This window comes from Apteryx mantelli, chromosome 13, assembly GCF_036417845.1.
Source record: "Apteryx mantelli isolate bAptMan1 chromosome 13, bAptMan1.hap1, whole genome shotgun sequence".
Lineage (NCBI taxonomy): Eukaryota > Metazoa > Chordata > Aves > Apterygiformes > Apterygidae > Apteryx > Apteryx mantelli.
In genome coordinates this window covers 26,196,245-26,209,547 of record NC_089990.1, presented here as the reverse complement: position 1 = coordinate 26,209,547, position 13,303 = coordinate 26,196,245, and the positions used below count along the sequence as shown (strand labels likewise).

General features: G+C 47.9%; 1 protein-coding gene across 1 annotated transcript in view; it reads right to left on the bottom strand.

The window, feature by feature from the left end:
* Positions 1 to 13,303, bottom strand: part of MID2 (midline 2) — a 175,628-nt gene that overhangs the window by 54,333 nt on the left and 107,992 nt on the right. Inside the window, exon 3 of the mRNA XM_067304480.1 lies at positions 9,518 to 9,613. Within this exon, the coding sequence (XP_067160581.1) occupies positions 9,518 to 9,613 (96 nt within the window). The remainder of the gene's footprint in view (positions 1 to 9,517; positions 9,614 to 13,303) is intronic.

Below are 13,303 nucleotides of genomic sequence, written 5' to 3'. Positions count from 1 at the left end.
TGCCAGCAGCACACTCACTCCTCGAGGCAAGAGTGTGCAGCCAGAGATCGCGATCACCCTAATTTCCCAGAAGTGACAAAATCAGGGCTGTTTGCAACAGCATTAGCATCCTTGGCAATTGCTATTGCCAGCAGAAAGGAGCTGTGGGGTGCCAGGGCTGCATAAATGATGGCAGGAGAGGACAGGGGTCCTTTAACAAGCACCATGCTATCCCTCCAACCTATCTTGTCATGCAAAAATCTTGGGCTCTGAGTTAAATTAATTCTAAATCAGAAACCTTACCCAGGGCAAGGAATCTACAGCTCTGCCAGTGTTTATGCTTTGGGACACTGAACAAGGAAGAAGATGTGACTGTGGGACCTGGAGCTGCAGCAATCCCTACAGCCTGGCTCGCATAACCACTGGCAATCTGAGCTTTTCCCAGGCTGGTTTCTGTCCAAAATGGAGTGCTTCCTATGCCATAGTCCCACTACTGAAGTCTGCCAGCAGAGTATGGAGGTGTGATTTCAGACCAACACAGTTCTGCTGTCAAAAGTTCTTGCACACACTGTTATATATTAGCCAAAACACTTTGTATTGGAATGAGCCAGTTCCCAATTATATGCTGCTCTTAGGGGTGAAGAACTCTGAAGGGGGTGACCAGGTGCTACTAGAGCAGGAAAGTTGGATTAATGGAAGAGCTTTCAGACATAAGAAAGAAAACCATATGGAGAAAACTCCTACCATAAGAATTTCTCCTACTATACAGAGAAAACAATGGTGACACCTAGCCTGGAAACTGCTTGCACTACTGAACTTCTTTGGGCGGGGAAAAAAAAAAAGATTTTGATGAGCTAGGTCCCCAAGCTGCAGACAGTCAAGCACAGAACATTTTGGGGGTTAGCTCACAACAGGCATGTGGAGAGCAGGACTGTCCAGGCAGCTGGCTACACTGCAAGAGCAACTCCATTTCTGTAGCTGCTATGTGCCTCTCCTACCCAGGGGTGCTGCAGCAAGCATGACTGAGATCTCACTGTACGAGAGAGTCTTGCGGCATCTCTCCACCAATCACTGCTGGGACTTTGCACTGATGTCTGCATCTGTACGCCGTGGGAGAGCCTGGGCAGCTCTTCTTGAGCAAGACAGAGTGGGACCTGTCGGAATAAACCTAGATGCACTCCCTGTTTCTGACAGGTCTCTGTGCATCCAACCCTGGGCACCCTGTACAGCCAAGGGGGTGTGAGTCACTACAGCTGTTGGAGGGCCTGGGAAAATCCATCTCTGCCTGGGTGTGATTCACACGGAGGCAAATCTCCTCTACATCCAGACCACAGGAACCCATCTCTGATGTTGAGCAGTGGGCCAAGGAGACCTGGGCAGCCCCATCCCACACTCGCAGCATTGTGACCCCCAAAACAGTCGAAAGATTTTTGACTATGTGGCAAGCCATCTGTGCCCCCAGAGGCTACACACCAGTTTGCAGGAGATCATTGCACCAAGGACAGCTCTGCAGCTGCCACAGTCCAGAAGGCCCCAGTGTCACCTTGGAAGAGCAGCTACATGGGCAACATCTCAGATTGTCCTTCCTGATGCCCGGCTGCACTGCCACTACTCATCCTGATATTTTACTGACTCTGTTTCTTTGCAGGGTCATTATCTTCTTCCTCTTGTCCACATTTTGATCACCACAGCAGGATTTGGCCCCTGTGCCTTCTTTTAAAAGCAGCATCCCATATAATGTACAGGCTGAAGTTACTGACTACAAAACGAATGGGCAGTGCAACTCAGTGCCCTATGGATGCTTGCAGACTTTCAGCGCTCTACTCTGGAGCTGTATGTCATCTGCACTTGGTCTACAGCCTCACAGATAAATGGAGGCTGTTTGCCTTCAGTATATAGAAACAGTACTGGCTGGCAGCATTATATGACAAGGGCAAAAATAAGGCTGACTGTATCGCCGTGACTTTGTAATTGCCTCACTTTTGAGTGCTTCCTTCTATACCTTAGGATGCCACTAGCACAATTTCCTGAATGTAACACAGGACTTAAGTTGAACATGGGACCAGATAAAGTATGTTGGGATTGCACGTGTCTGTGTATAAGGAATGTCCACAAATAGCTTGAAAGCAAAATCCCCAGCATTCAAACTTATGGGGAAGTGTAGAAGGGCAAAGATATTTTCTACTTCACACATTAATGTGCTCTCTCAAAAGCTGCCTCTGAAGGCCAGGACTGCATATTTAGTAAGGCTCAGAGATGTATTTCAACTCTTTATTTCAGGCAGAATGACTGATAAAGCTGAAAACCTCTAAATAATGTAGAAAACTACAGCCTAGAGATCTGAAACTTCTGGAATCTAAAGAAATACCAAATCGCTTTTAACTCATCACAGGTAAGTTCACTGAAGTGCTGGGGATGGATTCAGAGAATGAGGAGGTTTGGAAGTACATCTCATCATTCATCACTCAGAGAGTTTTACCCAGGCTTCCTCAGAAGGCCTGGAGAATGAATTCTGCTTCCACATGGATCCCCAACAGGGAAAAGAGTACACTGACATGGTGGGAAACGTCAAAGGATGCATGTATCGTAATTCTAATATGAAAACGAACACTGCATCAGAGCTTTGCAGCCCATGGGAGGAGAAGAGCCCCCATACTCTGCTGGCCTGTCTGATGGTGATATATTCCAACAGCTTTTTTGCTGCTAAAAAATAAAATAAAAGGCCCTGACTGCCCAGCAGCTCTGAATCCTGCCCCCCTCTCCAACAAAACACTCCATCACAGAGCCTTGCCCCTTCTCCCCAAGGGCTGGATTTGGGTCCTGTTGTTTCCTGAAGCAGCTTAAAACATTCTGCCTAACACCAAAATTCCCACGGGACCAGGATTTGTGTGGCACTTACTGCCTGCTACACAGGGAAAAGGCTCAGCCTTTAGACTGGATGCAAGTCTCTCAAATGACCTTAAAGACAGCCTAAAGAGTGTGAGCAGCAGCTCGCTCTGGTGCAGAGCTCACCTGGGGAGGGAGCACAAGTCTAAATCCCTGTCACTTATCCATTCCATGTTTGAAAACGCTGAACATGCAAAGCCTACCATCATCTCTAAATATAAATCCCCTAGATGACCACCTTTCACAGACTGAAGGCACTGACATATCCAGATATGTCCCTGCTCCATCCCCAGCAGGGTCTTTGACTTATAGTGTGACCTATAAAAACTCTGAATGTTAGCGACCGTCACCAGAGCTCTGCAAGGGAAGTTCTGGCTCTTTCTCCCAACACTGCCTGCAAAACATTTATTTGCTGTCTATTCCACCACATTCACTTCAAAACTGCCAAGTCCTAGAGGAAAAGGCAGGCCAGGAGAGACATCTCTGAGTAAAAACTTTTCCACCTGCAGACAATCTCTGCCAGCTGCTGGAGAAGCAGTCCCTGGATTGCTGTCACAGTCCTCCTCTGACACAAAGACCATGAGACAACCGGAAAATAGCCTAGAGGTTTATAAGTGTGGTTACCACCTTAGTGGCAAATTATGACATGTGGTGCCTGGGAAAAGTTCCTTAATATTTCCCACAAAGCCTCTTTCTGCATTGGTACACACATAAGAGAATTCTTGGGGTTTTTAAGAGCGAAAAATCCATCCCCATCACCATGATGCACTGTCAGAGAAAAAGCAGCCTAGGTCTTCCCAGGCCTGTTGGTTTCCCCTCCCAGGATAGGGTAAATCCCATGCAGTGGTGAAACATCTGACAGTCCCAGGAAAGTCAACAGTGGCACTTTGAATGGCCCCAGCCACATACTGAGGGGGAAACGGCCACCTCAAACAAGACAAGAGAAGCAACGTGGGAGCATTAGCACAGTCATGCTCTGGAAAGCTGGTATTGCTGCAAAACCCAGACATGATTTTTCAGCTATGTATTTCGGCACGGAAATTGAGAGCATGTTTTGGCTCATTCTTCCTCATGCATGGGGCTTCATCTGACAGAGGCTTGCTGTCATTGTCAGTGCAGAGAGCTCTTCTGGTGACTCAAAACTGTGGGTGCTTTGAGCCGGGAATGCACAGGGTCATGGCACTGTCTGCACTTTTGGAAGGGCTTTTGGTGAGATGGAGAGCTCCTAACCAAGCTGTGTGGGTTGCTCTCTTTTTCTCTCTCCAGATCAACAGGACAGGGTCAGAAAAAAGGACTTTATGTAGTGACTGAAGAACAAAATGCTGATGCTGCCTGCGGGAAAGCTGGGAATTACAAAATATTCTTGGCCCAAGAGCACCGATCCCTTTCTAAGATGCAGATACTGAAGACCAAGAGGCAGCTCCCCAGTACAGAAGCTTCTCCATGTGCTTCACCACAGAAGACTGACTCAAGCCAGTTGGGTGTTGCATCACTGCCAACTGCTTTGCACACGAGGCAGCTCAGGGGAACCTTGTGCGGAAAGGTACAGAGAGCCAGGACTTAGCATTCCTCCCACTGCAAGCACCCTCTGGAGTTAGCAAGGGCTCAGCCCTCAAAGAAAATAATGCTGTTAAGGAAATAACTTTCAAGTTATTGTTCAAGTGCTGGCAAAAAAAACTTGAATCCATGTCAGTAAACCCTGGAGTAGACTGGTATCTGCATTCTCTGGAAAGGTGCTGGTTCAAGGAACAGCTGCTTAATTTAGTAACTGAAAATCAGTAGCCCATTAATAAGAAACTAATTGCAATTTACCCTCTTTCCATGTATCAACTCAGTAAACAAAGCTGCAAATTAATTTGCTATTAATTGTTATGCACCTTGAAACAATACTAAGGTATTAACCACCTTCTTCCTCTCCAATGATTTTCATGAGAGCTCATCGCTATGAACTCCTGACTCTGGAGCTATGGCCAAGAGGCAGCGTCAATCTGCTGGCACAGGCTCCCCTAGTGCACAGCTCACACAAACATTTCCCTTGGAAATGCAAACAAAAGATGCCTGATTGCATATCGTGAACACAAAGAGTTTTATAGATCGAATGGTCAAAGCAGCAAGGTCATCCGAGTCCCTTTCTTCAGAAGGATTAAAGGTGATCCTCTCTCTTCCTCTGATGCTTTCCTGTAATCCCCAATACAAAGCCTTTCCCACTTGCTGCTGGCTCAAGTCTGAGTGCCGCTATTCTGCTATAGAAAGCAGACGCCAGGGCAGGAGAGATTGCAATCTCAGTCTCTCTGATGGCAGGAAGGATGCAGGGAGGCAAACTGTGTATATTTTGGAGGAGGAAGGAAAGAGCAGGGAAGAAGCACAGGAGAAAGTGCCTGGGACCAGCTTTTCCCAGTAAGGCGAAGCTGTTATCCAGGCAAGGATGGAGACAGTGCTGGAAGTGATTTCCCAGTCTGAACTGAGAGGGTCGCTCCCCTCACACCGCCCACCCTCCTTTGGCTTCAGAGCTTGGGACTTGCTGGCGTCTTGGTTCTCACCTGCGCTACTGTTTCCAAAGGGAGAGCAGGTCTTGCAGAGGTACAGGTGTTCTTCGCACACCCGACTGCGGAAGGCTGGCTCCAGCCCTGGGCAGGGGCAGCAGGGTAGAGAGCAGCCTGCCTTTCTCGGAGCACCTTCAGCAGGATGGCGCCTGTCAGAAGCCACCTCTTGGGTGGGCTGCATCCCTGCGTACTAGGAAAGCAGGGAAGAGGGAGAGGAAGGAGGGCTGATGATGTGCTTTGCCTAACAGCTGATAGACTGCCTTGGAGAGGTGGTAAATAAGAGGAACAGTCAGGCTGGTCACCTAGGTATCCTGGACTCACTGATAAGGTGCTGGACTCTTGCATCCAGTGCTGGGCTGAGTTACCTGCAGTGGCAGGACATCAAGAGGGCACTGTACAGTATGGGGATGGCCAGACTGTGCGGCCTGCTGGGCATGCTACAGATACCTTCCGGGATACCTCGCAGAGGGTGGCAGAGCCAGGCCAACACAACACATCCCACCTCGTATCACAGCTCCTCGGCAGCATGCAAAGTTGGATCAGCTGGATTTCTACAGCTGCCTGTTCTGAGGTTGGTCCCATCCACTACTTTCATCAGCGGCTTGGAAAATGGGATTCAGAGTTTGCTTCTTCAATCCATGCAGCCACCAAGCTAGGAGGGTCTGCAAGGATGAGGATGGGACTTGAACTGAGAATGGACTGAAGATCAGAAAAACGGCTTTAAAAATCAGGATGAGGTTTGATAAGGACAAGCACAAAGTACCACACTTGCTGAAAATAAATATTCATCCAAACCCCAGCTAAAGAACGTCAGCTAGACAGCAGCCTGCAGAAAAGGGTCTGAGGTGGGATGGCTCAAAAGCTAAGCCTGAGACAGGAGGTATGAAAATAGCAGCCACTGCTCTGGGATACAGATAAAGGATTACATCCTGGAGACAGACAGAATATCCCTTTCCTCTTTCTTCAGACCACTGGAAGAACAGCAGAGCATTGCATTGGCTGGAGAACTGCACTAGTTCAGAGCACTGCATTTTAAAGAAGATGTGGACAAAAAAGGGATAGTCTAGATGATAGAGGAATTAAAAACAGTACCATGCACAAATCTGAAAAAAACCCCTATCTCAGTGTATATAAGAGAAGAGGGAAAGGGCTGTCTGCAAGCACATCACAGGTTGCTGGACAGATGAGCAAAATAACCCTTTCCCTGTGTTCATGGTGGACAGGACAGGACAGGACAGAGAGCTACTGACTTAAACTGCAGCAAGAAAGATTCAGGTTGGACTTGGGGAAAAAAAACTTCTTGGCACAAAGGAGTGTGAAGTGCCAGATCCCATGGGAAGAGCACAGCACCTCTGTCGAACATTCAGGATTGGGTGGGACAGATATCTGTCATGAACATGACAACGTGCCTTGGGACAGGCACTGACGTGGGGTGATCTCGTCTAGTCCTCATCTATGACTCGCCATTTCAAGGTTCACTTTATAGAGCATTTGAAAGGCTCACAGAACAGCAGAATTAGAGAGGCTCTCCCCAGGGTTTGTGATGTGTCTACCAGCAAATTACACAGCAAAATGGGAAGACAGTGGCTGGAGGCAATAGCTGGAAGCCTGCCCTTTTACAGCAAAGGCCTGAGGAACATGCTTGTGCTGACGCTGATAGGAAAATTAGAGATACACCAACTGCTTAGGAGGAAGGAGAGACTCAAGTGAGTCTTGATTTCACTAACAGGCTCAGTCTCTTCATCATTTTTTTGGGTGCCTTGTAATACAAAGGACCTCTTTCCCCAAAGGACCGGACACTCCCCAACTCCCTCAAGTCGTGCCTGCATCACTTGCAATGAAAAACATCCTCCTTCATTGCCTTGGGAAAATATGCGCTAATTACCAGCTCTGGTTCATCAGGCCCCAGAGTCCTGCAGAAGATCTAAGCCTGTTCTTCTCCAGTGTCAGTTATTTGCCCACAAACACAGCATGACTCCAGCTCACAGGTGGATGGATGGAAACAGCCCCCATATTCCGGGAAGCAGGTGCATTGGAAAGTCCATGTCCCAGCCCCACCTTCCCAGGAAAAGGATCATCTCATCTGCACTTATCCCACCCTGGATGCTCCCAGCATTGCTGCCTCTGTTGTACCTCTATCCCTTTCTGAATTCCAGACTGTCACTACCCATTTGGCTTCATTTCTAAGATGGAGACCAGCTACATCTGAAATATATTGCACATAAGCCCCCAGCCACTGCTCCAGATCACATCCCACACATTAAATGGCTGCAGGTTTTATATTGCTTCCTTTCTAGCACGTGCAGCTAACTATCACTTCCCCTCATCCTCTCCATCAGGTTGCACGTATCAACTTTCCTCTTCTTACTCAGTGTGGCTGGCCCTTCTTTCATCTCCCATCCTTGCTTTCACAAAAGGACATGGTTAAAAGATAATTAACAAAGTTCAAGCACCCTAAAGTTGAGAATTACCACTGCAAAAGCTCCCACACATGCTTGGGCAGATGCATTTTTGACACAAACTTTAATTACATGACCACATGCATGTGAGACTCCCCACTTCAGTCAGTTAGGAGGACAGATTGGTCCTGCTTCACAAACAGCTCCTTGATATCTTAGCTCTTCACCGTCTGGAGGGTGGCCCCAGGCCTTCTCCGCTGTGTACTGTTCAAATCCTGCTCTGCAGGCAGAATTAGTCATTTCCTTCCGGGCTTTCCTGGAGCACTTGTCACTTTGATATCCAAGCTCTCTACAAATATTAACTAATTTACTTTAACAGCACCCCCAGACAAGAAGGAGGAAGCATAATTACCCAAGATTTTCATAGGGAATCTGAGGCAGGGAAAGGTCATAGTCAAAAGTATTTGTTGTTTCTGGGAGCCCAGCTGGAGATGCCCAGGCTCTGATTTTTCAAGGCACAGTGCAGACTATAGCATGCTGCATGTCCAAAGGGAAACTCTCCCTAATTCCTTCCAGCTGCAGATGAGTTTTCTTCATTACTTAAGCCTAATCCACCTCCCTGATGGCTCCCACCTGTGCACCAAACAAAAGAGAACCTTACGGGAAAACTGCACCTGATCCCAGAAGGCAGTTACAAAAGGGGCAACTCAATTTCTACCTTCTCTAACAGCAGAGTGCTCCACTTCGCAGAGCAGATGGGCTGTGTTTGTGTGCACAGTGTTGTCACCCAGGCTTTAACAAAAAGCACACTCCTAAACCTACGCTGGGTGGTGGGCATGGAGCAGTTAGCAGGTCTGGAGCCTTCACAGCTTTGGCAGACCTGTTTGCTAGAGGGAACGGGACAGCTCAGAGCAAGGCCAATCCTTGCTTGTCCTTTCACTCCTCCTTTTCTGAGCCAGCCCTGCAGTGAATTTTGACCCTTCCCAGCAGCTTCCAGTCACACCGCTTCCTCCCTTTTCCTTCAGATCCTACAGATCTCCAGGGACCAGCCCTAAGCCCTCAGTCATTTGGGCCTAAACTTTCTAAACCAATTCAGCCTCAACAAACCTCCAGCACCAGGTGAGCAGCCTTCCCGATAGGCTCAAGCTGGCAAGTTTTAAGTGGAAACTGCAGATGGACTGCCGGTGGAAAGCACAGCAAACCCCACTGCAGCACCACTGGTTTGCAGTATGCTGTCCACCCCGTGTCCGCAGCACCCTTCAGTGCCTCTCTCACACCGTTGCTGCAGCAGACCTCACGGGCTCACATCCCACTCTTCCTCCCTTTGCACATCAGCCATCTCCCCACATCGGAGAGATGGGCTCTGTGTGCCATTAATCAGGCTGCCACTCATTGCAGGGGTTTGGGGTATCATTTTCCATCCAACCCATTGGGTTGAGCAATTCCCCCCCTCCTCTCACAGCTTCTAGGGCAGCCCCCAGAGAAAGGACGTGGTACCTCTCCCGCGTGTCTCTCCACAGTGATGTGGCACATCTACTGTTACTCCCATTATGATCCCTTGGCCATCGTCTGACATCCCGTCTCATAACATCTTCGTGACTGAGAGCATTAGCTAGAAGGGATTAGACAATCCTGGAGTTTCCCAGCACACCAACACCTTTCCCGTCACACCCACCACTCCTTTCCCCGGAAAGCATTGCTCTCACCAACCTCCACTTGCTGGCAGATCTGTATCAGCTTGGCCATCTGATTTTCCAGTTCACTGTTACGTTTAACCAGGTTGGTGAGATTCGTCTCCAGGGTTTGCTGCGAGTACAGAAATGGGAGAGGAGAGAGAGAAAAAAAAGGCATTAAAGACAGAAGGTGCAAGATCAGCAAAGTCAGAGGACTGTAACCAGTCGGTCACTAACAAATGAGACCATTTGTCATCAAACACATTGCCTAAGGGAGCAAAAACTTTAATAACTTTGGGCAAAGGCCTTTGGGCTTCCTGGCAGCTTCTTCTCATGCTGGCAGGTGCCAGTTCAGAGAGCTAGGGCTTTGGCTAGAAGAACAAGGCACCAGAGTGTGCATCTTCCTAAAACTCGTGTTGTCCTATTGCTCTGCCTAACACCGACCTAACATGGGCAGTGAAATGCAACAGAACAGGGGAACCATTGGGGCCTGGCTCTACAGCCTTGCCATGGAGATCACCAGCTGGGGGAGAAGAGACTAGGTGTCTGCCCTCCCATCTGCTCGGGCCTTTGCTGCTTCATTCTGGAGACACCTGGAGAAGCTGCGATCATTTTGTTGCTGCAGGAAAGCTGAGTCTCTCCTCATTTTCCTGGAAAACTTTATGGGCACCAGGAAAAACATCAACAACATTTAATTTTCTCAAGCTACCAAGTGCTTTTGTGAAAATGCTCACTTTCAAAGCCTTGAGATCTAAAATGCAGCATTAAATCTCAAACCCATGTTTCCCCCCATTCCTCCTACAAACCCAGAATTTCTCCTGGACTGACAGGTGCTATTCAGACACTCAAGGCTAGCAGCCCTACCTGACCATCACAAATGTCTTGTGCAGGAAGCCTGGGACAGCCAGACCATATAAGCACCTGTGAGAGCTGCAGTCCCACATCCCCTGCCTTCCAACCTCACACACGGACATCTCAGACCTACTCGCTTCTGCTGAACCCTCTGACAAGGTGTGACAGATAAACATGAGAGTTCCCATGTTTCTAACAGAAAGAAGCAAACAAGCATATTTTAGCCGTCAGGTCATTTTGCACATTGTAAAGTAGCCAAACAAGAACCTTCTAAGCCATCAGAGGGGAATTTCTCCCTCCTTGCAAGTCATCTCTGCTGGAGCAACACATGCAAAAACATGGAGAGATATGTGACTGCTAGAGACAAGGCACAGCATTGAGGGACTCAGGGCCAGCACCACTCTCCTTGTGCAGGGAGCGAGGGGACCAAGAACCTCCTTCAAGCAGCGGGCAAAAAACCTGATCCTGTGCTCCTGACAGACTGCCAACCTGTGCCTAAACTTAGCAGTGTTTGGCCATTCCCTCCCCACACATCCCACCTTTTTATAACAGTATAAAAAGCTATTCTGCTTCAATTCCCAGCCAGGAAGTCTGTCTGATATGAATGAATAGCTTCTATTTTCCATCCCTTCTCTCCCCTCCTCATCCTCTGTTTGTAACTGAGATAAAAGGCTCCTGGGAGAAGGTTGTGGTCTCTGCCACATAAATTCAAGCTGCCTTCATTTCCGTTCCCAACTCCCCAGTCACACTGCATTTTGCTCTTGTTAAGTGCAGTGTATTAACACAGTAGGATTTCAAGCAAAGCAGTTTGGGAATCCCCAGGGACTGCAGTTTGTTTTGGTGCTTATGCTGGTGCATTTCCTTATCATTGCAGTTGCTAGCTTCTGCAGGCCACCAGCTCCAGCTCATGGAAACACAAGCAGAAAAAGCACATTCAGTGTGTGCAAGGATGCTCATGGGACTGATCCTTGACCTAGCCTGGCAAACAGTTCTGCACAGAAGCCCTTTGCAACCAAGGGAGCTCGGGGAACTGGAAAGCTGCTGTCTGCTTCTCAGTGCCACAATGTGTGCAGGAAAGAGGCACAAGCCTCTTCTATAAAATGCAGCCAGTCAGCAGGGCTGGGGTCAAGGCAGGGTCCCCTTAGGGATGCAGAACAAGAAACCAGCCCTGCGTTTAGCCAGAGAGGAGGATAAGGGGTTTCAGAAGTGCCATATTCGCCTCAAGCTCTCCTGAAGCCTCCTGGTGCTCTGTCCTGCCTTGTCAGCACGTGCCATGTTGGCGAGAGGGCCAGGAAATACAGTGCAGCCCCCCGTGCCGAAAAACCCAGACTGAGTAAATGGAGGAGGGTATCACGAGAGGCACTGCACCCCATCTGGGTGCCAGCAGCTCTTCTCTGTATCACAGCACTGCAAGCCCTTGCTTGTCCACCCAGACCTCCCCCCTCCCCCACCCACCAAGGCACTGCACAAAGCATGGGGGGGAAGAAAAAGACAACCTAGTGCATGCAGAGCAACCTAAACACCTTTACTGGCTGCAGAATCACCCTCTGCAATAGCAGTGTGGCCCACAGTTTACCCCTCGAGTTGCTCAAGAAAGTCCATGTGTCCTCACTTTAGCCCAGTGACCTAAGGGGAAGGAGAGAGGCATCAAACCTAACGGAGAGAGAAAAGACTAGTTCACAGATTGCAGCACCTAGCAGGTTGCACATGGAGGCTGGGACCCTTTGCCTTAAGTGGAGCAGCCTGCGATCAACTTTCTGGTGCTGCCTATTACGCTAAACGCTGGTTTGCTGCCACATCAGAGCTGGTGTGCTGGTTTATGTAATATTTATGGGGGAGAATGCAATCTAACAGAGCTTGGAGCAGCTAAAAAAGAGAGCATTTGAAAAGATTTCAGTATCTGTGGACACACAGTGGACTTATATTTTTTGGTATCAATAATTCAAATGACACTGCATTTCCATTAAAATATGTGATTCCACTAAGAGAAAATGTTTTATAACAAAGTGCTCGCTACCTGTTGCAATGCTTGTCATGGAAATGATATCCCATTAATATTTTAAACTTCAGGGCTGAAAGAGCATCCCTGTAGTGTTTTATTGGTACTTGGCTAGAAACTGCAGCCCAAGGCTTTCATCAAGATGCCAAGAGACCAATAAACAAGGCCTTTCTCCTCATGCACAGATAATTTGGGGGCTAGTTAGCCAACAGAACTTAAGTCATAGTCATAAAGCACAGGCAAAGCATCAATTCCTGAAAACCACTGGCTCCCAAAATACTCAAAGCTCATTTGCAGTCCTGCAAATTACTAGCCAATGGCTGGTAAAGCATAATACAGAAATAGGCTTGAAAAATGGCATGAAACCCCCAGTGCTTTCATTAAAATGAAAGTGCTTTGCACAACAATGCTGCATCGATAATGAAAAAGCCAGCTGTTAACAGTTCTTGCCACCGTGTTTCCATATAGCTCAATATTATTAAACATAATCTGACTAAAGCATTGAACATTTAACTTGCTAATTATCTTCCTCATCACCAACTTGGCTGCACTGAAGTTGCAGCTTTGAAATTGCAGTGGATCTGCTTTAATGTTCTAGGACTGTTGATAGAGGGCAGAAGGGGGAGGGAGCAGGCATGAGCTCTGAGATACACTCTTTGAAGCACAGAAGTCCAAAATGTATTTGCAGGATCACAAGTTTTCCAGGGGACATCTTCACTGCTCCCCCTTACATAAATATGCATAAAGATTACTACCGAGCACTTATCCATTCATTAAGTGTACGATGATAATCCAGTAATGCCGAAAGCAGTGAGCAGTGTTTTACAGGTGTTAATGATGTCTTAAACAGAAAGCACCTGAACACCTCTCTTGCTGATCCTTGTCTTTTCAGGGCTTCCTTAGAAAGGCATATCCGACTGCAGCTACTAATACAAGTCCTTGTGCATCATGTAAAAATGGAGACGCAACTAG